Source organism: Pseudophryne corroboree, chromosome 3 (genome assembly GCF_028390025.1).
Source record: "Pseudophryne corroboree isolate aPseCor3 chromosome 3, aPseCor3.hap2, whole genome shotgun sequence".
In the NCBI taxonomy this organism is placed as follows: Eukaryota; Metazoa; Chordata; class Amphibia; order Anura; family Myobatrachidae; genus Pseudophryne; species Pseudophryne corroboree.
The window spans coordinates 407,277,117-407,302,128 of record NC_086446.1 but is presented as its reverse complement, the minus strand read 5'-3'; the positions used below and the strand labels follow the sequence as shown (position 1 = coordinate 407,302,128).

General features: G+C 47.0%; 1 protein-coding gene across 1 annotated transcript in view; it reads right to left on the bottom strand.

Moving 5' to 3' along the window:
* Nucleotides 1-25,012, bottom strand: part of ERGIC3 (ERGIC and golgi 3) — an 89,073-nt gene that overhangs the window by 56,865 nt on the left and 7,196 nt on the right. The window contains exons 4-8 of the mRNA XM_063960179.1: nucleotides 24,774-24,893; nucleotides 22,086-22,182; nucleotides 21,826-21,991; nucleotides 21,467-21,524; nucleotides 5,558-5,589 (exon numbers count right to left, since the gene is read on the bottom strand). Coding sequence (XP_063816249.1) covers nucleotides 5,558-5,589; nucleotides 21,467-21,524; nucleotides 21,826-21,991; nucleotides 22,086-22,182; nucleotides 24,774-24,893 — 473 coding nt within the window. The remainder of the gene's footprint in view (nucleotides 1-5,557; nucleotides 5,590-21,466; nucleotides 21,525-21,825; nucleotides 21,992-22,085; nucleotides 22,183-24,773; nucleotides 24,894-25,012) is intronic.

The following is a 25,012-nucleotide window of genomic DNA, read 5'->3' as shown; positions in this document are numbered from 1 at the left end:
CCTGCCTGAGGGAGTTGTCGGCAAGGCAGATTTGAGTAAACGGCGGGGGGGAGACGCCTCGACTTCCAGCTTGTACCCCTGAGATACTACTTGAAGGATCCAGGGATCCACCTGTGAGCGAGCCCACTGATCGCTGAAATTTTTGAGGCGGCCCCCCACCGTACCTGGCTACGCCTGTGGAGCCCCCGCGTCATGCGGTGGGCTCAGAGGAAGCAGGGGAAGAATTTTGATTCTGGGAACTGGCTGCTGGTGCAGCTTTTTCTCTCTTCCCTCGTTTGACCCGCCTGCTTTTTTGAAGCCGAAAGGACTGTACCTGATAATACAGTGCGTTTCTTAGGCTGTGAGGAAACCTGAGGTAAAATATTTTCATCCCAGCTGTTGCTGTGGATACGAGGTCCCAGAGACCATCCCCAACCAATTCCTCACCCTTATAAGGCTCTATGTGCCTTTTAAAGTCAGCATCACCTGTCCAGTGTCGGGTCTCCAATACCCTCCTGACAGAATGGACATTGCAATAATTCAGGATGCCAGCCGGCAAAATATTCCTCTGTGCATCCCTCATATATAAGACGACGTCTTATGTTCGCAAAATAGTATCCCTGTTTGAAAGGGGTACAGACCACGCTGCAGCAGTCTGCAGGTCTCAGTCTAGTACCTGAGTGTGTAATTACAGACTTCAGGATAGCCTCCTGCTATTTATCAGCAGGTACCTTCAAAGTGGCCGTATCCTAAGACGGCAGTGCCACCTTGACAAACGTGTGAGCGCCTTATCCACCCTAGGGGATATCTCCCAGCGTAACTTATCCTCTGGCGGGAAAGGGTACGCCATCAGTAACTTGTTAGAAATTACCAGTTTCTTATCGGGGAAACCCACGCTTTTTCACACTTCATTCACTCATTTGATGGGGGAACAAAACACTGCCTGCTTTTTCTCCCCACACATAAAACCCTTTGTTTTTAGTGGTACTTGGGTTAATGTCAGAAATGTGTAACACATTTTATATTGCCGGGATCATGTAACGGATGTTCCTAGTGGATTGTGTATATGTCTCAACCTCGTCGACACTGGAGTCAGACTCCGTGTCGACATCTGTGTCTGCCATCTGAGGGAGCGTTGATGGCCTTTGAGACGTCTGGGCAGGCGCGGGCTGAGAAGCCGGCTGTCCCATAGCTGTTACGTCATCCAGCCTTTTATGTAAGGAGTTGACACTGTCGGTTAATACCTTCCACCTATCCATCCACTCTGGTGTCGGCCCACAGGGGCGACATCTCATTTATCGGCATCTGCTCCGCCTCCACATAAGTCTCCTCATCAAACATGTCGACACAGCCATACCGACACACCGCACACACACAAGGAATGCTCCAATGAGGACAGGACCCACAAAAGCCCTTTGGGGGGACAGAGTGAGAGTATGCCAGCACACACCAGAGCGCTATATAATGCAGGGACTAACTGAGTTATGTCCCCTATAGCTGCTTTTATATAATTTATACTGCGCCTAAATTTAGTGCCCCCCCCCCTCTCTGTTTTAACCCTGTTCTGTAGTGTAGACTGCAGGGGAGAGCCAGGGAGCTTCCCTCCAACGGAGCTGTGAGGGAAAAATGGCGCCAGTGTGCTGAGGAGATAGGCTCCGCCCCTTTTTCGCGGACTTTTCTCCCGCATTTTTATGGAATCTGGCAGGGGTTAATATACATCCATATAGCCCTGGGGGTTATATGTGATGTATTTTTGCCAGCCAAGGTGTTTACATTGCTGCTCAGGGCGCCCCCCCCCCAGCGCCCTGCACCCTCAGTGACCGGAGTGTGAGGTGTGCATGAGGAGCAATGGCGCACAGCTGCAGTGCTGTGCGCTACCTTGGTGAAGACTGATGTCTTCTGCCGCCGTTTTTCCAGACCTCTTCTTGCTTCTGGCTCTGTAAGGGGGACGGCGGCGCGGCTCCGGGACCGAACACCAAGGACTGGGCCTGCGGTCGATCCCTCTGGAGCTAATGGTGTCCAGTAGCCTAAGAAGCCCAATCCGGCTGCAAGCAGGCGAGTTCGCTTCTTCTCCCCTTAGTCCCTCGCTGCAGTGAGCCTGTTGCCAGCAGGTCTCACTGAAAATAAAAAACCTAAATCTATACTTTCTTTCTAAGGGCTCAGGAGAGCCCCTAGTGTGCATCCAACCTCGGCCGGGCACAAGATCTAACTGAGGCTTGGAGGAGGGTCATAGTGGGAGGAGCCAGTGCACACCAGGTAGTCATAAATCTTTCTAGAGTGCCCAGCCTCCTTCGGAGCCCGCTATTCCCCATGGTCCTTACGGAGTTCCCAGCATCCACTAGGACGTTAGAGAAAGTATGGTGTACCAATGACGATAAGGTCAGTCTGGGACAATGAGAATGACTGGCCGAGCTTCTTGTCAAATCCGCTGAAGGACCCGTGGAAGCATTACTAGGGGTGGGAAGAGATACCCTAGACGGAATGACCAAGGAGCTTTCAAGGCATCCATCAGAACTGCCTTAGGATCCAGAGACAGAGTGCCACATTGCAGAAGCTTCTTGATGTGACGTGAAGCCATGAGATCGAAGTCTGGTGATCCCCACCCGGACACTAGCTCCGCAAACACCTTCTGGTGCAGTTCCCAGTCTCCTGGATGAACTGTTGGATGGCTTAGGAAATCCGTCTCCCAGTTGTCCACACCTGGAATATGAATTGCGGAGATTACTGGAATCCAAAACTCCGCCCAATGAAGAACTACCCTCATTGCACGCCAACTGCGTGTGCCACCCTGCTTGTTTATGTAAGCCACTGCTGTGGCATTGTCTGACTGGATACGCGCCGGTAGGTTTCCTGCAACAAGGCATAGTGAATCGCTCTCAATTCCAAAATGTTGATAGGAAGAGTAGATTTCTGAGTGGACCAAAGACCTTGCAAGATGCAGGTTCAGAACCACCACACCAAAGCCTGTTAAGTCGGCATCTGTTGTGACAGTCACCTAGCTCCACGTTGACAACAGAGTGCAGCAAGTCAGGTCAACTAACCAGTTGAGGGTCTGATTTTGACCAGTGATGAAGCAGCTGGTTTTGAAGAGGTCTGGCATGAAACCTAGCAAATGGAACTGCCTTGATTGTTGCCACCATCTTTCCCAGTAACCTCATGGCCCTGAGAATTGAGACTTGTGACAACTGTAGAATAGTTCTCACTCTGAATTGGAGATCCTGAGCCTTCTCCTGCAGAAGGAACACTCTCTGACAATGAGCATCAAAAAGGAGACCCAAAAGTACCATCCTTTGAGATGGACAGAGGTTGGATTTAAGAAAGTTTCCAATCCAACCAAAAGTCTGGAGCATGTCTACAGTCAATTAAAGATTTTGCTGCAATAGGGACAATGAAGGAGCCCCGATCAAAAAATTGTCCAGACAAGCTATAACATTGACTGAATATGCCAATGGTCCACTGCCAATCGCAGTAGATGATTATGACCCTTTCAAATAGGAATGTAAAGATAGATATCCTTGATGTTGATGGAAGCCAAATATTCTCCTTCCTCCATTAGAGTTGATAACTGACCACAAGGACTCCATTTTTAATGTTCCCAAGTGGAGATAAGGATTTAACCACTTGAGGATGAGGATCGGATGGAAAGTCCCATCTGTTTTGTCCACCAGGAAAGAATTAAACCCCAGACCTACTGGTACCTGGAGTCGAAAAGAGAAGAGACTGGCTGCATAAAAAAGCTCTTCTTCTGCAGCAACCTTGAGGAAGCAGAGTGACAAAAAAAAAAAAACAGTTTCGGACTAGACTCTTCAGGATACAATTCCGCTCACCCAACAATGCAGGCAGAATTGAATCAAAACATCCCAAAACCTGAATAAACGAGCTCCCACCACCTGAGGGTGGGCCAAGGCCTGAAGGCCATCATGCGGAATGCACCGCTGCTATGGTGGTAGAATGACTGATACCAGGGATACCACGGCCCTCGAAAGGAACCTCTGCAGGAAAATCTAAGCATACTTCGGAAGGCCTGGAAGGCAAGATGGGAAGGTAAGGGCTCTTACCTCCTGTATCCTGAAAAATAATCTTTGTAAATTCTGATCTAAACAGGATGTTGCCCTCAAAAGGAACTGCTTCCAAAGTGTGTTTAGACTCAGTATCCGCATTATAGGCCTAATGCCACAGAGAACGTCTGTCAGAAACCGCCAAAGCTGAGATGCGAAACTGCACATTAACATTATCTAATAAAGGATCCCCCCGCCCATACAGACCAGAGCCTCCGTAATCTGATTAGCTAAAGAAATAGCCTCAGACGGATCATCCGACTGGAACCCAGAGACCATCTGGGACATACACGAATCAATAGACATAATCACCCAGGCGCTAGCCAGAATAGGCCGCAAGGAGACACCTGTTAGTGCGAAAAATAGATTTAAGAACAGCCTTGCTCTTTCTATCCAAGGGATCTTTAAGTGTAACAGCAGGAACAACAATTGTTTTTGCTAGCCTAGCGATAAGAGCGTCCACCCTAGGTGGTATCTCCCAAGGATTGGAGTCCTCAACGGCAAAAGGGTACAGATATTTAAACTTCTTTGGGACCTGGAACTTTGAGTCAGGGTTAAGCCATGCTTCCTTTAAGACTTCTCCAAATTATGAGAAGGCTGGGAACCTGTTTCTTCTTACGTTTGAAGAAAGGTCGAGCTGGTCTCGGGAACAGCCAAATCCTGTAACTGCAAAGTCTGATGGACTGCATCAACAAGAGAAACTCCTGAACTAGAGTGGAAATTCTCCTCCCTAACAGAAGTATCTTCCCAATCAGGATCCACATCCTGTTCTTCCTAGGAGGCAGCAGAGCCTGGATCATCTCCAAGAAAATCAAGAGGGGATTGGACTTAACTTCTCTTAGTGGCTGTAGCCCCTACTAATATTACCATTTTATTTAAAGACATAGCCATTTCCGAAAAGACATTGACCCATAATGGCTCTTTAGCGGGATCAGCAAAATGTTGTGGCTGAGGTGCTGATGGAAGTGAGGGGTTATATAGGGGGAAGGAGCCAGTTTTTAACTATTTTAGTGCCAGACTCCAAAGCCCACACTATATACCCAGAGGTAATGGAGCTTCCCCCAGATGGATGAAAGAGGAAAGGTTTCCTCTAATTTGCTTATTTGCATTTACTATCAAACTGCTTTCTCAAATGTATGTCAGAAAAGCAAATCATATATCTAGTGGCCACATCTGGACAAATATTTACCTTACTTGACATCACTATGGATTACATTTGGGAGCATCATCTCTAAGGCGCAATACTATCATTTGACAAATGCACCCAATTTTAGCCATTACTGTACCTCTATGAAGTAGAAGCTAAAACAAGCAATATTTACATGCCTGCTAGTCCATTCAAGTATAAGCCAACAAAGATCTGTTGACTAATTAAATTGCTCTCAAATGAGGTCTAGAAAACCTATTTCTAATGCATACTGTATGTTAAAGAAAAATATCATGACGAATCCTGAGGTTAAATGACTGCACTGGAGTCTAGTTTTAGCAAAGCACATATACTGTACAATTATCACACTCACATTGTCAAGTCCAAAGCTCTGCAAGTCGTGAACTGTCAATGGAAAAAACACAAACTATTAGTACATCTATATTTAAAAAAAAAAAAAAAAAAACACACAGCTAAATGGTCAGTGATATTGCTGCTACCAAAGATATGACACTAGGTTTATAATTTACTTTGCAGATGTTGCTGTCAAGAGGAACACCATTTGTAAAGTATACAGCACATTGTCTGTTCATATGGACACATCTTAAGGAACCATGGGGCAGATGTATTAACCTGGAGAAGGCATAAGGAAGTGATAAACCAGTGATATGTGCAAGGTGATAAAGGCACCAGCCAATCAGATCCTAACTGTGGATTTAAATATTGGAGCTGATTGGCTGGTGTGTTTATCACCTTGCACATATCACTGGTTTATCACTTCCTTATGCCTTCTCCAGGTTAATACATCTGCCCCCATGCACTAACATTGGTAGTTTTTAGTGTGTACAGCAAGAACACAGAGACACAGTAGCCACAGGAAAATGGATTATGATATAGAAAGTCAAACATTTTACATGTGGCAAAGATTTAGTCATCATATTTCAGCACTTCTTCTAAAGCAAAGAGACACTAGAGGAGAACACAAACCATGTGTAGCACGTATCGTCAAAACAAAAAAATATGTAGTTTAGGGTTTGGTTCCTAAATGGAGTCACTGGCTGAAGCAGGTTAGACATCTGTAAGGAGCTAGGTGCCACATGTACCATTAGCATGGCAGGATTACTAAGCATTAGAAATAAAAGATTGGAATAAAGGCAGATTGAGATACTGGATTTTGCTCAGAAATGAAAGTCCTCAGCATGCAGTGTTCGGAAGCAGATACTAAAATGTACCCCTTCTGGGACTGTACAACTACCTCCTCCGAGAGCATTGCCGACTCATAATAGTTGCATGGTGGAGATTCCTCTAATTATACCCTATATCGGTGGTTCCCAAGCTCAGTGCTCAAGGCACCGTAACAGTCCAGGTTTTAAAGAAGTCTATGGCTTGGCACAGATTAATTCAAACTGACTGAGGTACTAATTAAGTCACATGAGCTCAACAATGGATATATTTAAAAACTGGGTCTTTAGGGTACCTTGAGGACCGAGTTTAGAGACCTCTGCCCTATGTTATACATACAAGTAATCCGTTCTCATAAAAATACTGCCTTAAAATACTGCTACTAAGAGACACTCACAAAACTGCTGTATATGTAATCTCAGTGCGAATCTTTAGGGATAGTACAGCTGTAATTTGTACTTCAGATTCACATTACTCCGTACACTTCATTTACACTTCAAAAGGGGAAACTACACCCATGTTCAGATATTTCCCAATAGCTCCCTTTTGAAAATTTAAGAGAAAACACCTGGATAGTTTATAATAACCCAGTGAAGTTGCCCACAGCAACCAATCAGATTATAGCTATTTTATAGACTATACTAGATAAATAACTACCATCAGATTGCCAGGACAATTTCAGCACCTGTCCTATTTAGAAGTTCACTACATATGCCCCAAGAAAAGCAGCCACAGCGTGAATCAAATTAGACAGAAGCCGCAAATCACTACTGGGACACTGCAAGGTAAGGTTAGAGACACAGTGCTCCCCATCAGCTTCTGCCCAGTCCCACAATCACCCTCTCAGTTCATCAGGATCATGCTAAACCACCATCTCTACAGAAAAGGAAAAAAAGAAAAAGAAAAAAAAAAAAAAAAGCTTAAACACCATTATGTGCTTTAAAGCTATGTCTAATATGATCCATCTTAAAAACAACCCTGCATTCATTTTAGTTTTTTTATATCAGTGTTACCAAAAATAAGATTTTAAACCTACCGGTAAATCTTTTTCTCCTAGTCCGTAGAGGATGCTGGGGACTCCGTAAGGACCATGGGGTATAGACGGGCTCCGCAGGAGACATGGGCACTATAAAGAACTTTTAGTATGGCTGTGCACTGGCTCCTCCCTCTATGCCCCTCCTCCAGACCTCAGTTAGAGAAACTGTGCCCAGAGGAGATGGACAACATGAGGAAAGGATTTTGTTAATCTAAGGGCAAGATTCATACCAGCCCACACCAATCATACCATATAACCTGGAAAATACGCAACCAGTTAACAGTATGAACAAAAAACCGTATCAGTCAAAGACCGATTCAAACTGTAACATAACCCTTATGTAAGCAACAACTATATACAAAAGTCTTGCAGATTTAGTCCGCACTGGGACGGGCACCCAGCATCCTCTACGGACTAGGAGAAAAAGATTTACCGGTAGGTTTAAAATCTTATTTTATCTTACGTCCTAGAGAATGCTGGGGACTCCGTAAGGACCATGGGGTTTATACCAAAGCTCCAAACCGGGCGGGAGAGTCCGGATGACACTACAGCACCGACTGAGCAAACGCAAGGTCCTCATCAGCCAGGGTATCAAACTTGTAGAATTTTGCAAAAGTGTTTTAACCCGACCAAGTAGCTGCTCGGCAAAGCTGTAATGCCGAGACGCCTCGGGCAGCCGCCCAAGAAGAGCCCACCTTCCTAGTGGAATGGGCCTTTACCAAATTTGGTAACGGCAATCCTGCCGTAGAATGAGCCTGCTGAATTGTGTTACAGATCCAGCGAGCAATAGTCTGCTTAGAAGCAGGAGCGCCAACTTTGTTGGCTGCATACAGGACAAACAGAGCCTCTGTTTTCCTAACCCTAGCCATCCTGGCTACATAAATTTTTAAGGCCCTGACTACATCCAGGGACTTGGGAGTCCTCCAAGTTCGCCGTAGCCACAGGCACCACAATAGGTTGGTTCATATGAAATGAAGAAACCACCTTAGGCAAAAATTGAGGACGAGTCCTCAACTCCGCTCTATCCACATGGAAAATCAAATAGGGGCTCTTGTGGGACAAGGCCGCCAATTCGGACACCCGCCTTGCAGATGCCAAGGCCAATAACATGACCACCTTCCACGTGAGAAATTTTAATTAAACCGTTTGAAGAGGTTCAAACCAGTGAGATTTTAGGAAACTTAACACCACGTTAAGGTCCCACTGGGGGCACAAAGGTGGGCTGGATGTGCAGCGGAGTGGACTTCTGGGAGAGAAGCCAATTCCTTCTGGAAGAATATAGATAGGGCCGAAATCTGTACCTTAATGGAGCCTAACTTCAGGTCCATATCCACTCCTGTCTGTAGAAAGTGGAGAAAACGTCCCACATGGAAATCTTCCGTAGGAGCATTCTTGGCTTCACACCAAGATACATACTTCTTCCAGATATGGTGATAATGTTTTGCAGTCACCTCCTTCCTAGCCTTTATCAGAGTAGGGATGACTTCCTCCGGAATACCTTTCCCAGCTAGGATTCGGTGTTCAACCGCCATGCCGTCAAACGTAACCGAGGTAAGTCTTGGAACACGCAGGGCCCCTGCTGTAACAGGTCCTCCCTGAGAAGAAGAGGCCACGGATCTTCTGTGAGCATTTCCTGAAGATCTGAGTACCAGGCCCTTCGAGGCCAATCTGGAACAATGAGTATTGTCTGCACTCTTTTTCGTCTTATGATTCTCAATATTTTTGAGATGAGAGGAAGAGGAGGGAACACATAGACTGACTGAAACACCCACGGTGTCACCAGGGCGTCCACCGCTACTGCCTGAGGGTCCCGTGACCTGGCACAATACCACCGAAGCTTCTTGTTGAGGCATGACGCCATCATGTCTATTTGAGGAATTCCCCAAAGACTTGTTATCTCTGCAAAAACTTCTTGATGAAGTCCCCACTCTCCTGGATGGAGATCGTGTCTGCTGAGGAAGTCTGCTTCCCAGTTGTCCAATCCCGGAATGAAGACAGCTGACAGAGCGCTTGCGTGATTTTCCGCCCAGCGAAGAATCCTGGTGGCTTCCGCCATCGCCACTCTGCTCCTTGTCCCGCCTTGGCAGTTTACATGAGCCACGGCTGTGACGTTGTCTGATTGAATCAGAACCGGTAGGTCGCGAAGAAGATTCTCCGCTTGTCGTAGGCCGTTGTATATGGCCCTCAATTCCAGTATGTTGATGTGTAGACAAGCCGCCTGGCTTGACCATAGTCCCTGAAAATTTCTACCTTGTGTGACTGCTCCCCATCCTCGGAGGCTCGCGTCCGTGGTCACCAGAACCCAGTCTTGAATGCCGAACCTGCGACCCTCTAGGTGGTGAGCTCTCTGCAGCCACCACAGGAGAGACACCCTGGCCCTGGGGGACAGGGTTATTTTCTGATGTATTCGTAGATGGGACCCAGACCACTTGTCCAGAAGGTCCCACTGAAATGTCCTTGCATGGAACCTGCCGAAGGGGATGGCCTCGTAGGCTGCCACCATTTTTCCCAGAACTCGAGTGCATTGATGAACACACTCTTTTTGGTTTTAGCAGGTCTCTGACCATGTTCTGGAGGTCCTGGGCCTTTTCCAATGGGAGAAAAACCCTCTTCTGTTCCGTGTCCAGAATCATGCCTAGGAATGATAGCCGAGTCGTTGGAACCAATTGTGACTTTGGCAGATTGAGAATCCAACCGTGCTGTTGCAGCATTCTCAAGGAGAGCGACACGCTCTTCAGCAATTGATCTCTCGATCTCGCCTTTATCAGGAGATCGTCCAAGTATGGGATAATTGTGACTCCCTGCCTGCGCAGCAGCATCATCATCTCCGCCATCACCTTGGTGAAAATCCTCGGGGCCGTGGAAAGCCCAAACGGCAACGTCTGAAACTGGTAATGACAGTCCTGTATAGCGAATCTCAGGTACTCCTGATGAGGGGGATATATGGGGACATGAAGGTATGCATCCTTTATGTCTAATGACACCATAAAATCCCTCCCTTCCAGGCTGGATATTACAGCTCGGAGCGATTCCATCTTGAATTTTAACTTTTTCAAGTACAGGTTTAGGGATTTTAGATTTAAAATGGGTCTGACCGAACCATCTGGCTTCGGGACCACGAACAGGGTTGAATAGTACCCTTTTACCAGCTTTTGAATTGCAGCTAACCTTACTTCCCTCTCCGGGGGTGAAGCTGGCAAGGCCGACTTGAAAAATCGGCGAGGGGGCACCTCTTCGAATTCCAGCTTGTAGCCTTGGGAAACAATTTCCATCGCCCAAGGATCCACGTCTGAAAGAACCCAGATCTGGCTGAAAAGTCGGAAGACGTGCCCCCACTGGTGCAGACTCCCTCAGTGGAGCCCCAGCGTCATGCAGTGGATTTTGTAGAAGCCGGGGAGGACTTCTGCTCCTGGGAACTAGCCGAAGCAGGCGTTCTCTTTCCTCTACCCTTACCTCTGGCAAGGAAGGAGGAGCCCCGACCTCTTCTGGACTTATGCGACCGAAAGGACTGCATCTGATACTGTGGAGTCTTCTTTTGCTGTTGGGGAACAAAAAGTAAAAAGGTAGATTCACCCGCGGTAGCTGTGGAAACCAGGTCCGCAAGCCCATCCCCAAACAACACTTCACCCTTGTAAGGTAAAACCTCCATATGCTTCTTTGAGTCTGCATCACCTGTCCATTGGCGGGTCCATAGAGCTCGTCTCGCAGAAATAGCCATGGCATTGGCTCTGGAACCCAGCAGCCCAACGTCTCTTTGAGCGTCCCTCATATACAAGACTGCGTCTTTAATGTGGGCGAAGGTCAATAAAATGGTATCCCTATCCAGGGTATCAAGGTCAGCTGACAAGGTATCTGTCCACGCTGCAACTGCACTACACACCCATGCCGATGCTATTGCCGGTCTGAGCAAAGCACCTGTATGCGCATAAATAGACTTTAAAGTAGTTTCCTGTCTGCGATCAGCAGGATCCTTGAGGGCTGCCGTGTCCGGAGACTGTAGGGCCACCTTCTTGGACAGGCGTGTTAAAGCCTTGTCCACCCTGGGAGAGGATTCCGTCCTGTGCAGGGAAAGGATACGCCATAAGAACCCTTTTGGGAATCTGCAGTTTTTTATCTGGAGTTTCCCAAGCCTTTTCAAATAACTCGCTAAGGTCATGGGATGGGGGAAAGGTTACCTCAGGTTTCTTTTCCTTATACATGCGCACCCTCATGTCAGGGACAGAGGGGTCATCAGTGATATGCAAAATACCTTTTATTGCAATAATCATATACTGAATACTTTTTGCCACCCTTGGGTGTAATTTTGCATCATCGTAGTCGACACTGGAGTCAGAATCCGTGTCAGTACCAGTATCTGCTATTTGGGATAGGGGACGTTTCTGAAACCCAGAAGGGCCCTGTGACCCAGTCCAATCCGTGGATTGACTCCCTGCTTTTTCCCTGGACTCTGCTTTGTCCATTCTCTTATGTAATGAGGTCACACTTGCATTTAACATTTGCCACGTCTATCCAATCATGAGTCGGCGTTGCCGACGGAGACGCACCACTCATCTGCTCCACCTCCTCCTTGGACGAGCCTTCCGCTTCAGACATGCCGACACGCACGTACCAAGACCCCACACACACACAGGGATATATCTATAAGGGGACAATTCCCCAACAAGGCCCTTTGGAGAGACAGAGAGAGAGTATGCCAGCACACACCCAGCGCCAACTGACACTGGAATAAAAACCCAGATATAGCGCTTTTTATATGTATAATAAATGTGTATACACTTACTGCGCCTTACAAATGCCCCTTCCCCCCTCTTTTCAGCCCTCTGTCACCGTGTTCAGCAGGGGAGAGTCAGGGGAGACAGATTCTCTGCAGCGTTCTGTGGAGAAAATGGCGCGGTTAGTGCTGAAGGATCAAGCTCCGCCCCCTCCAGCGGCAGGCTTCGGTCCCGCTCCAATATACAAAAAATGGCAGGGGATTTTTTCATTTACTGCCTCCGCAGCCTAATGTACCCTGTTGCCAGTCCAGAGGTTTATATTGCTGCCCAGGGCGCCCCCCCTGCGCCCTGCACCCATCAGTGCCTTCAGTGTGTGGGAGCAATGGCGCGCAGCAGTGAAGATCTGAAGTCTTCTGCCGCCTTGAAGTCTTCTTTTCTTCTTATACTCACCCGGTTTCTATCTTCCGGCTCCGCGAGGAGGACGGCGGCGCGGCTCTGGGACGAACGGCGGGGTGAGACCTGCATTCCGACTCCCTCTGGAGCTAATGGTGTCCAGTAGCCTAAGAAGCAGAGCCTATCATTTAAGTAGGTCTGCTTCTCTCTCCTCAGTCCCACGATGCAGGGAGCCTGTTGCCAGCAGTGCTCCCTGAAAATAAAAAACCTAACAAGATTCTTTTTCAGAGAAACTCAGGAGAGCTCCCCTGTAATGCACCCTATCTCCTCTGGGCACAAAATCTAACGGAGGTCTGGAGGAGGGGCATATAGGGAGGAGCCAGTGCACACCTATACTAAAAGTTCTTTATAGTGCCCATGTCTCTTGCGGAGCCCGTCTATACCCCATGGTCCTTACGGAGTCCCAAGCATCCTCTAGGACGTAAGAGAAAGTTACCTATGGTTTTGATTCCTAGTCACTGCACATAGGACTACAGCACTCATCATTCATTGAAATCTCCCCCAAAGTTACAATTAAGAGCACATAGGAAGTGTCATCATAGCCAGTCTAGAAGTCCATCAGTTAAAAAAGTATACATTAGTTTCCTACTTACTCTCAACAGCGTGTACTGCACAGAGGAGTAGGCAGGGAAAAAGAGAGAAATGTTTTCTTAATTAAACAACAGTATCTGTTACTAATGTCACAGACGTTCCCTCAGACAGCAGTGCTTAAGAGAAAAGAGCAGAGAGATTCATTAAGGTTTGGTATATATACTTAGTATTCTGCCGTTAAGGGAGTTGCCAACCCTTGAACCACCCACCCCCTGTGCAAGATCTGCTGCACCCCAAGAAAATGGTGTGGGTGTGTTCTCTACCATTGCCTGCAGCTGGAAGCCAGATAACATTGGTCAAGTTACAACAACTACAGAACACACTGAATAGATAGATTATTAATTCTCTAAGATGTTTGGAACAACCTCCCTGTTAAGTTTCTTTAAAAACTGTGTGCAAGTGTACGTAGAAGAACTGATGCTGTTTTGAAGGCAACGGGTGGTTACACCAAATATTGGGGGATAAATTGTACCGCCAGGGGCTATCCTATTACCCCCGATAAGCCAGCATGAGCGGTGGCTTATCGGGGCTTACCTGAAGCTGCAACGGGTGCCGGCTCCTGACAGCGCCCGTTGCAGCGCTGCTCCTTTGGCTCCCTCGGTCACATGGCCGCTTTTCAGTCATGTGACCACTGCCAGGGGGCGGAGAAGGGGGATGCGGTCACGGCGCTGCCCCGGCTTCTCCGCCGGTGGTCACCGTGCCGAGGACAGCTTCCAGATGCCTGCAGTCCCAGCCTGCTGCAGCGGGCATGGGACGCTGCAGGTTGTCCCGCTCATCAGGGATTTTGTTTCACCAAATCCCCAGAAACAGCCCCGTTTCCGTGCGAAAACGGGGCTGTTTCTACCGAAAACACACAGGTTTCACTGAACCTGTGTGTTTTCGTGAGAAAGAGCATTTTATTTTTTAAAAGCGATCAATCTGGATAGCCTGTAAAAAAATATCGGTGAAACATCGACAAAAATCGAGAGAAACATATGTTTTTCGCAACCGATGTTTTACTGGGCGTAATAGAATATCCCCCATTGATTTGATTTAGATTTCTCCCTCTTCATTCACTTTGCATTTTGTTAACTGATAAAAATAAACTATCAACACTTCTATTTTTGAAAGCCCTCTCACTTTGCAGTATTTGTTTCCACACCAGCCTAAAAGTTTTCCACAGTACTGTATAAAGGATTGCTTGTATGACAACATTTTAGATGTACATAGCAATGTGTTGTGTATACAGAGAAGGATTACAAAATACTGGATTAAATTATGTGAGCTGATAAGGGCAGTCTAATTTAATATATTTCAGATATACCCCTTTCACATCGCACAAATAACCCGGTATCGACACGGCATATTGCCGCGTCGAAACGGGTCAGTGTGCAATGTGAAAGCACCTTTGCCGAATTAGCGGGTCGCCTGACCCGGTAATTCAACCCGGTAAAAAAATAAGATTTTACTTACCGGTAAATCTATTTCTCGTAGTCCGTAGTGGATGCTGGGGACTCCGTAAGGACCATGGGGAATAGACGGGCTCCGCAGGAGACAGGGCACTTCAAGAAAGAATTTGGATAATGGTGTGCTCTGGCTCCTCCCTCTATGTCCCTCCTCCAGACCCCAGTTAAGAGAAACGGTGCCCGGAAGAGCTGACAGTACAAGGAAAGGATTTTGAAATCCAGGGCAAGACTCATACCAGCCACACCAATCACACCGTATAACTCGTGATAAACTTACCCAGTTAACAGTATGAACAATAGAGCATCAGATCAACCCTGATGCAACTATAACATAACCCTTATGTAAGCAATAACTATATACAAGCATTGCAGAAAAAGTCCGCACTTGGGATGGGCGCCCAGCATCCACTACGGACTACGAGAAATAGATTTACCGGTAAGTAAAATCTTATTTTCTCTAACGTCCTAGTGCATGCTGGGGACTCCGTAAGGACCATGGGGATCAAACCAAAGCTCCCAAACGGGCGGGAGAGTGCGGATGGCTCTGCAGCACCGATTGAGCAAACACAAGGTCCTCCTCAGCCAGGGTATCAAACTTGTAGAACTTTGCAAAAGTGTTTGAACCTGACCAAGTAGCAGCTTGGCAAAGCTGTAATGCCGAGACCCCTCGGGCAGCCGCCCAAGAAGAGCCCACCTTCCTAGTGGAATGGGCCTTAACTGATTTTGGCAGCGGCAATCCAGCCGCAGAATGAGCCTGCTGAATCGTGTTACAGATCCAGCGAGCAATAGTTTGCTTTGAAGCAAGAGCACCCAGCTTGTTGGGTGCATACAGGATAAACAGTGACTCAGTTTTCCCGACTCTAGCCGTTCTGGCTACATAAACCTTCAAAGCCCTGACCACATCTAGTAACTCGGAATCCTCCAAGTCACGAGTAGCCACAGGCACCACAATAGGTTGGTTCATATGAAAAGATGATACCACTTTTGGAAGAAATTGCGGACGGGTCCGCAATTCCGCCCTGTCCATATGGAAAACCAGATAGGAGCTTTTATGTGACAAAGCCGCTAATTCTGACACACGCCTAGCTGAAGGCTAATAGCATGACCACCTTCCCCGTTAGAAATTTTAACTCCACGGTTTTAAGTGGCTCAAACCAGTGTGACTTCAGGAAACTCAACACCACGTTAAGATCCCAAGGTGCCACTGGAGGCACAAAAGGGGGCTGAATATGCAGCACTCCCTTTACAAACGTCTGAACTTCAGGAAGAGAAGCCAGTTCTTTTTGAAAGAAAATGGATAGGGCCGAAATCTGGACCTTAATGGAACCCAATTTTAGGCCCAAAGTCACTCCCGACTGTAGGAAGTGAAGGAAACGGCCCAGCTGGAATTCCTCCGTAGGGGCATTCCTGGCCTCACACCAAGCAACATATTTTCGCCATATACGGTGATCATGTTTAGCCGTCACGTCCTTCCTAGCCTTTATCAGCGTAGGAATAACTTCATCCGGAATGCCTTTTTCTGCTAGGATCCGGCGTTCAACCGCCATGCCGTCAAACGTAGCCGCGGTAAGTCTTGGAACAGACAGGGCCCCTGTTGCAACAAGTCCTGTCTTAGAGGCAGAGGCCATGGGTCCTCTGTGAGCATTTCTTGCAGCTCTGGATACCACGTCCTTCTTGGCCAATCCGGAGCAATGAGTATTGTTCTCACTCCTCTTTTTCTTATGATTCTCAGCACCTTGGGTATGAGAGGAAGAGGAGGAAATACATAGACCGACTGGAACACCCACGGTGTCACTAGAGCGTCTACAGCCATCGCCTGAGGGTCTCTTGACCTGGCGCAATACCTCTGTAGCTTTTTGTTGAGGCGGGATGCCATCATGTCTACTTGTGGCAGCTCCCACCGACTTGCAATCTGCGTGAAGACTTCTTGATGAAGTCCCCACTCTCCCGGGTGGAGGTCGTGCCTGCTGAGGAAGTCTGCTTCCCAGTTGTCCACTCCCGGAATGAACACTGCTGACAGTGCACTTACGTGATTCTCCGCCCAGCGAAGAATTATGTTGGCTTCCGCCATCGCCACCCTGCTCCTTGTGCCGCCTTGGCGGTTTACATGAGCCACTGCGGTGATGTTGTCTGACTGAATCAGCACCGGTCGGTCGCGAAGCAGGGTCTCCGCTTGACGTAGGGCGTTGTATATTGCCCTTAGTTCCAGGATGTTGATGTGAAGACAAGTCTCCTGACTTGACCACAGACCTTGGAAATTTCTTCCGTGTGACTGCTCCCCACCCTCGGAGGCTTGCGTCCGTGGTCACCAGGACCCAGTTCTGAATGCCGAATCTGCGGCCCTCTAGAAGGTGAGCACTCTGCAGCCACCACAGAAGAGACACCCTGGCCCTGGGGGATAGGGTGATCAGCCGATGCATCTGTAGATGTGATCCGGACCACTTGTCCAACAGATCCCATCGAAAGGTCCTCGCATGGAACCTGCCGAAGGGAATGGCCTCGTATGATGCCACCATCTTTCCCAGGACTCGCGTGCAGTGATGCACCGACACCTGTTTTGGTTTTAAAAGGTCTCTGACCAATGTCATGAGCTCCTGAGCCTTCTCCATCGGGAGATAAACCCTCTTCTGGCCTGTGTCCAGAATCATGCCCAGGAAGGGCAGACGAGTCGTAGGAATCAACTGCGACTTTGGAATATTTAGAATCCAGCCGTGCTGTTGTAACTTCCCGAGAGCATGCTAGGCTGATCAGCAACTGCTCTCTGGACCTCGCCTTTATGAGGAGATCGTCCAAGTATGGGATAATTGTGACACCTTGCTTTCGCAGGAGCACCATCATTTCCGCCATTACCTTGGTAAATATTCTCGGTGCCGTGGAGAGACCAAACGGCAACGTCTGGAATTGGTAAGGACAATCCTGTACCACAAATCTGAGGTACGCCTGATGAGGTGGATAAATGGGGACATGAAGGTAAGCATCCTTTATGTCCAGAGACACCATAAAATCCCCCCCCTTCCAGGCTTGCGATGACCGCTCTGAGCGATTCCATCTTGAACTTGAACCTTTTCAGGTATATGTTCAGGGATTTTAAATTCAATGTGTCTGACCGAACCGCCCGGTTTCGGGACCACAAACATGGTCGAATAGTAACTCCTTCCCTGTTGAAGGAGGGAAACCTTGACCACCACCTGCTGAAGATACAATTTGTGAATTGCAGCTAACACTATTTCCCTCTCCAAGGGGGAAGCTGGCAGGGCCGATTTGAGGTAACGGTGAGGGGGCATCTCTTCGAATTCCAGCTTGTATCCCTGAGACACAATCTCTATAGCCCAGGGATCCACCTGGGAGTGAACCCACTTGTGGCTGGAATTTCAGAGACGCGCCCCCACCGGGCCTAGCTCCACCTGTGGAGCCCCAGCGTCATGCGGTGGATTTAGTGGAAGCCGGGGAGGACTCCTGTTCCTGGGAACTAGCTGTATTGTGCAGCTTCTTTCCTCTACCCCTGCCTCTGGCAAGAAAGGACGCACCTCGGACTTTCTTGCCTTTTTGTGATCGAAAGGACTGCATTTGGTAATACGGTGCTTTCTTAGGTTGAGGGAATATATTGCAAAAAATTTGACTTTCCAGCCGTAGCTGTGGAGACCAGGTCCGAGAGACCGTCCCCAAACAATTCCTCACCCTTGTAAGGTAAAACCTCCATGTGCCTTTTTGAGTCGGCATCGCCTCTCCATTGCCGAGTCCACAGGACCCTTCTGGCAGAAATCGACATTGCATTTATTCTAGAGCCCAGTAGGCTAATGTCTCTTTGAGCATCTCTCATATATAGGACAGCGTCTTTTATATGCCCCAGGGTCAGTAATATAGTATCCTTGTCCAAGGTATCAAGTTCCTCAGATAAGGTATCTGTCCATGCTGCTACAGCACTACACATCCAGGCCGACGCAATCGCCGGCCTTAGTAAGGTACCTGAATGTGTATAAATGGACTTCAGGATACCCTCCTGCTTTCTATCCGCAGCATCTTTTAGGGTGGCCGTATCCTGTGACGGTAGGGCTACCCTCTTGGACAAGCGTGTTAAAGCTTTGTCTACCCTCGGGGAGGATTCCCAGCGTAACCTGTCCGTTGGCGGGTAAGGATACGCCATAAGCATCCGTTTGGAAATCTGCAGTTTTCTATCTGGAGATTCCCAAGCCTTTTCACATAACTCATTTAACTCATGTGAAGGGGGAAAGGTCACCTCTTGCCTTTTTTCCCCATACATTTAAACCCTCTTGTCAGGGACTGGGGTTTCCTCTGTGATGTGCAACACATCTTTCATTGCAATAATCATGTAACGGATGGCTTTAGCCATTTTAGGCTGTAACTTTGCATCATCGCCATCGACACTGGAGTCAGAATCCGTGTCGACATCTGTGTGAACAATTTGGGATAGTGGGCGCTTCTGAGACCCTGACGGCCTCTGCGACATAGGATCAGGCATGGGCTGAGACCCTGACTGTCCCAAGGCTTCAGCTTTATCCATCCTTTTATGCAAGGAAGTAACATTATCATTTAAAACCTTCCACATATCCATCCAATCGGGTGTCGGCGGCGACCCCACATTCATTTGTTCCCGCTCTGTTTCCACATAGCCTTCCTCGTCAAACATGCCGACACAAGCGTACCGACACGCCACACACACAGGGGATGCTCTATTGAAGACAGTTCCCCCACAAGCCCTTTTGGAGAGACAGAGAGAGAGAGTATGCCAGCACACACCCCAGCGATATATGTCCCAGGAGTCACACAGTAACTTAGTGTTAACCCAGTAGCTGCTGTATATATTGTTTTTGCGCCAAATTTATGTGCCCCCCCCCCCCCCCCCCCCTCTCTTTTTACCCTCTTCTACCGTGATTCTGCAGGGGAGAGCCTGGGGAGCTTCCTCTCAGCGGAACTGTGGAGAGAAAATGGCGCTGGTGAGTGCTGAGGAAGAAGCCCTGCCCCCTCAGCGGCGGGCTTCTGTCCCGCGTTTCTGTGTAAAAATATGGCGGGGGCCCATGCATATATACAGTGCCCAACTGTATATATGCCCACTTTTGCCAAGAGGTCTCTAATTGCTGCCCAGGGCGCCCCCCCTGCGCCCTGCACCCTACAGTGATCGGAGTATGTGGGTTAAGTGTGGGAGCAATGGCGCACAGCTGCAGTGCTGTGCGCTACCTCATATGAAGACTGGAGTCTTCTGCCGCCGATTCCGAAGTCTTCTTGCTTCTGTCACCGTCTTCTGTCTTCCGGCTCTGCGAGGGGGACGGCGGCGCGGCTCCGGGATCGGACGACCAAGGGTGCGATCCTGTGTACGATCCCTCTGGAGCTAATGGTGTCCAGTAGCCTAAGAAGCAGGACCTATCTTCAGAGAGTAGGGCTGCTTCTCTCCCCTCAGTCCCACGTAGCAGAGAGTCTGTTGCCAGCAGATCTCTCTGAAAATATAAAAACCTAACAAAATACTTTCTTTTTAGCAAGCTCAGGAGAGCTCACTACGTAGCACCCAGCTCGTCCGGGCACAGATTCAAACTGGGGTCTGGAGGAGGGACATAGAGGGAGGAGCCAGAGCACACCAGTATCCAAATTCTTTCTTGAAGTGCCCTGTCTCCTGCGGAGCCAGTCTATTCCCCATGGTCCTTACGGAGTCCCCAGCATCAACTAGGACATTACAGAAAGAAGGGTTATTACCGGGTTGAATACCGGGTCAGGTGCAGTGTGAATGGGAGCCGTTTCGATGCGACACGGTTCCCATTCACAGCATAGGGAGAGGCGGCGCAGGAGATGAGCTCATCACCCAGCGCCACCTCCACCCCCGCCCCTGCTGCTGCTGCGCCCCCCGCTGCTATGGCAACCGACCTGGTATATTGCCGGGTCGGAAAGCCAGCAGAGGAGAGCAAATGCCGGATCCCACCCTGTAAGGACACGTTTCTCTTACCGGGTATGATCCGGCATTTGCGATCTGAAAGCAGCATTAGTTGGATTTCAGATGCAACAGTGACTAAGGGCCAAGCAGTAGGATCGCAACGTGTGTGTGGTCTGCATTGGACACAGAAATAGAACAACGTGAAGGCTAGCCCCAAAACTATATTTAAATTTTGAAGCTGTGACCAAGACATGTCCGGAGTGAGTGTAAATATAAGGTTCTTTAGGTTTTTGCTTTCCAATTATACATATAGAAGATAATCCATTAAAAGAGCACACATGAGAAGAAGCACTAGTATTTCCCTATTTAACAATTTGTTTCTATGGGATGGTAGTTTTCTGTTTAAAGCTCTGTGTTTTTATATAAAACCTATATGGGCAAAGTCTAGTGGCGGAATATATGTCAATACTACAAAAAAGTAGGACAAGATCTGCCTATATCTGGCTTTGCAATTCCAGGAGGAGTACCAGAGAATATGAAGTGTTGGGTTACAGAGACATTAAGAGAATTACCCACCGCCTGACAATAGCAGAATGCTTTGCATAATCCTTATTACTATTTCTGGTTAACAAAGACGGAAAAATGCACGAGAAAAAACATGTAATCATTGGATTCAGCAAATTATGGAAGGAAATAAAAGCTTAAAGCATAATAAAGTAAATACAAATAGTTATTAAAACAAACACTTTATACTACTCAAAACCCTATACATTGTGGGCACATTACAATAACGTTCCACTTTTCGCATTCTCCAAAAAGGATCCTTGTTTATCTACCTGTTCAGATCCTGTTCAACCTTTACCAAGCTCTGACAAGAACTCATGCATGCACTATAGTTATTTACCCTTTAAAGACTGATACAAAGCTGAACTGTTAATCTTATGCTATTTATTATTTTGTACTAAAGAATTATAGTACTCACCGTGGACGTGAGATTGCTGAAAGCTTTTCCCAGGGGCAAAATGAAAATTTCCAGCCACCTAAAAACAACGAAATCAAGTGATAATCTTGCAGAACATGTTCATCAATTAATGCTTATAACATGCAGAAAAACTATAATGTTCATCAATGTAGGTACTGAAATCTAGTCACTTCACATTCCAGTAACCACACACTGCTATGCAGTAGGGCAATACTACTGTTGACAAGTTAGGTTGACATGTAGAGCAATCTACAAACCATGAACTACCGCAGCTCATATGCACTGGGCAGAATTCCAAAAAAACGGCTGAGCAAAGTTAATTCAGAGATTCAGGTAGAAATGTTTTGAAAAGACATTACCTTGTTAACTTCTAGAAAGCCATACACCTGGCATCCCTCATTCTTCTGCTCCTGCATCTTCTGACTGAAGCCCTCCCGTTTACACTGCTCTATAGAATCTGGGGTTTTAAATGCCCACCCTTTCCGACGGTAAGCCTCACGCACATCATCACATGAATTACAACACCTGTAGAGATACAGTGGAAATTAAACTTAGAATATGTTAAAATTCTCAGAGAACACCACCACACACGCATGCAGTACCATTGTTATCCAATTACCTAAAATCATCTGTTTCTGCACCGTAGCAACTTTCACAACGATCAGAGTCTAAAGTTTTGGGGTCAAACACCACAGGTTCTTCTGATTTTCCTAGATCTGAAAACAAACAAAAGTTACTACAAGCACAATATTTTGGGGTCAAGTACCTCTATTTAAATAGTCGGTTGATAATATAGCACATATTATGTGTTCACCTGCTGAATGTTCTATTCAGATACATCCGGGTATGTATTTGTGAAAAGAAAATGCTCCAAGGCTTAGGCTTGGAGCAGTAACAGGTCATTGTTGTATCATCTTGCTACATATTTTCTCTTAAAAACAGACATCGGTAATAGGTATCACACACAGGAAGTACAGCACTGGTTAATGGTTTAACCCATCCTACAAGCCTATCTTTGTTATGGTTTTGGGCACCTGTCCATTACTTGTTTATTTCTGGACCTTGAGTTCTGCAGGCCTGCTATTCTGTGGCATTGTAGTAGCTCAACTCTCAGAGCTAGCATGTCTTTTTCCTGGAGCATATATGTTTATTAGGAAACTTTTAGAGGTGCTTATTTGAAAAATGTATATCTATGCACCCTCCCCTTGAATGAGAGCGTAGAAAACCAGTACACCCTACATGCAGATACCGGGACTCCGTGTACGAATCAGCCCACATATCTGTACTTGCTCCTGGACAGATGTCTTTATGTATCCCGGCTTGTGAGCGCTCATGGGCAATATGACAAAACCTAGAAGGATGCCTGGCAGGAATATTGGAGTCTAATCACATAGCAGAGTGCACGTATTTCCATACAGTTCTTTCACAAATACATGCCTGGATGTATCTGAATAGGACATCCAAATATTATACTTTCATTTGTGTTACTTACTAAATAAAAATTTGTAACAAAATATGAACTTAACAGATATAACCTTAACACTTGGAAAGAAAAAAAAAACAATTATATAATATAATAAGTAGAGGACATCTGGTTTAAATCACAGAAAAACATAAAAGCCAACTCATCACTGTATTCACTAACCCTAACACGCTCTGTTAGGCATCCATCAAGGCCATAATTAGGCAACACTGTACTAGCAAAATGATCTATTTTATCTTAATTTTAGGTAACAACTATAAACCTGGGAAAGGGAAAAAAACATCTATATATTTTTGCATAGTTAAGATAACAAATGTACAATTTATGACATAAATGTGGTCTCCAACATTCCTTGTTGTGACACGTGGCAACACAAATTCCACATCTATAGTTTTTCCACAAATGTTACAATGCAAAAAAAAAAAAAAAACACCTCAGATCCAGTTTAAGAGGTTCTCTTAAAAAAAAAAAAAAAAAAAGTCAGGAGAATAAACCCTTAATTACCGTCTAAACAAAATCAATGATTGACAATGACCATTAAATAGTGTACTTTATAGCCATCGAAACAGACCACCACATCCTTTGGAGGAAAACTGGTAAATAGTTTTCTCACACCATCATATACCTTGTCAAACCTTGATCTAGTCCCCCTGACTTCACACCCTTCCACAAAGCATCCCGTCTCTTTCCAAATTTCCCAAGAATTTCTTTTACATTGTTGTACTTTAAATCAGCGTATTGGAACATTGTTCCAAACCTATGTTATTAATGTTAGGTCAAACATTTTGCTATTAAGGTCCTTAATAGAGACAATTTATACCCCCTTTCAGAGATAAGTCAAAACCCTGTTTTTGTGCAGTGCATGCATATCGACCCGGGGTCCAGCGTCTGAAAGGTTCTGACCTGGGTCGACAGTCCCGTGCCCGCAACCCTGCAACCGATCAAGGATATTACCGGGACTTGTATCTCAGGTCAGGGACCCAGCTCGTGTGTGAAAGGTAAGACATGGGTCATGCCTAAAATAAATTGATACCCCTTTCACACCGCCAATGCCGGATCCCACCCAGGAATTGGAAACGGGTCTTTCCCGGGTGGGATCCAGCATTGGACGCTGCTGCTGGCTTCCTCGACCAGACAATATGCCTGGCGGATTGCCATAGCAGTGGGGGCGCAGCCGTCAGCGGAGGCGGCGCTGGGAGATGAGATCATCTCCGCGCCGCCTCTCCCTGTTGTGGTAAATGGGTCCCGGGTTGCATCGACCTCGGAGCCCGTTTACACTGCCATTGACCCGGTATTCAACCCGGGTATAACACTGCTTTATTCCCGGGTTGAATTGCCGGGTCAGGCGACCCGGTATTTCAGACATGGGCCTTTCACACCGCACACTGACCCATGTCGACTCGGCAATATGCCAGGTCGATACCGGGTTATTTGTGCAGTGTGAAAGGGGTATAATTGGCGGGGGAAAGTAGCACTTGGATATGACATCTCCAAGTGCCCACTGTAAGCCAAAAGGCACAGGTTCGGTGTGAAGGGTGACGACCTGTCACCCATGTGTGAATAAGGATAAGTACAGAAAACCACGGCTTCAGCCTGTTCTCAGCGGCCCGGGTCTGAGCAGGGTTAAAGCCAGGGTTTAAGTCTGATAGTGGTATAAAATTCAGTCGAGGGCAAATTTGGTTTTCAAGATGTACTTAACCTCCATTTGTGATCAAATTATCCACCAATTTCAGCTGTAACACAACTCGGATTCTGGTTGCACTGGACACTGGTCAACTGAAACCATAGATCTGTGGCATTTATGAGGACATGATAGACTCCTACCATGCTTCTCTGCTTCTGAAGTCACAGGATTCCCATCTTTATCCAGTCTCTGCTTGAATAGATTGTGTTCTACATCAAGCTGTTGCTCTCCAGCGACATCCATGGCATCTATGCTCAGATCTGCCATACAATAATCACATGATTAGGAAACTCACAAAATAACAAGACACAGGTGCTGAGCCATGCATCCTATTAACTGTTTAAGTGAACCCACCTACCAATATTACAAGCAATAATGC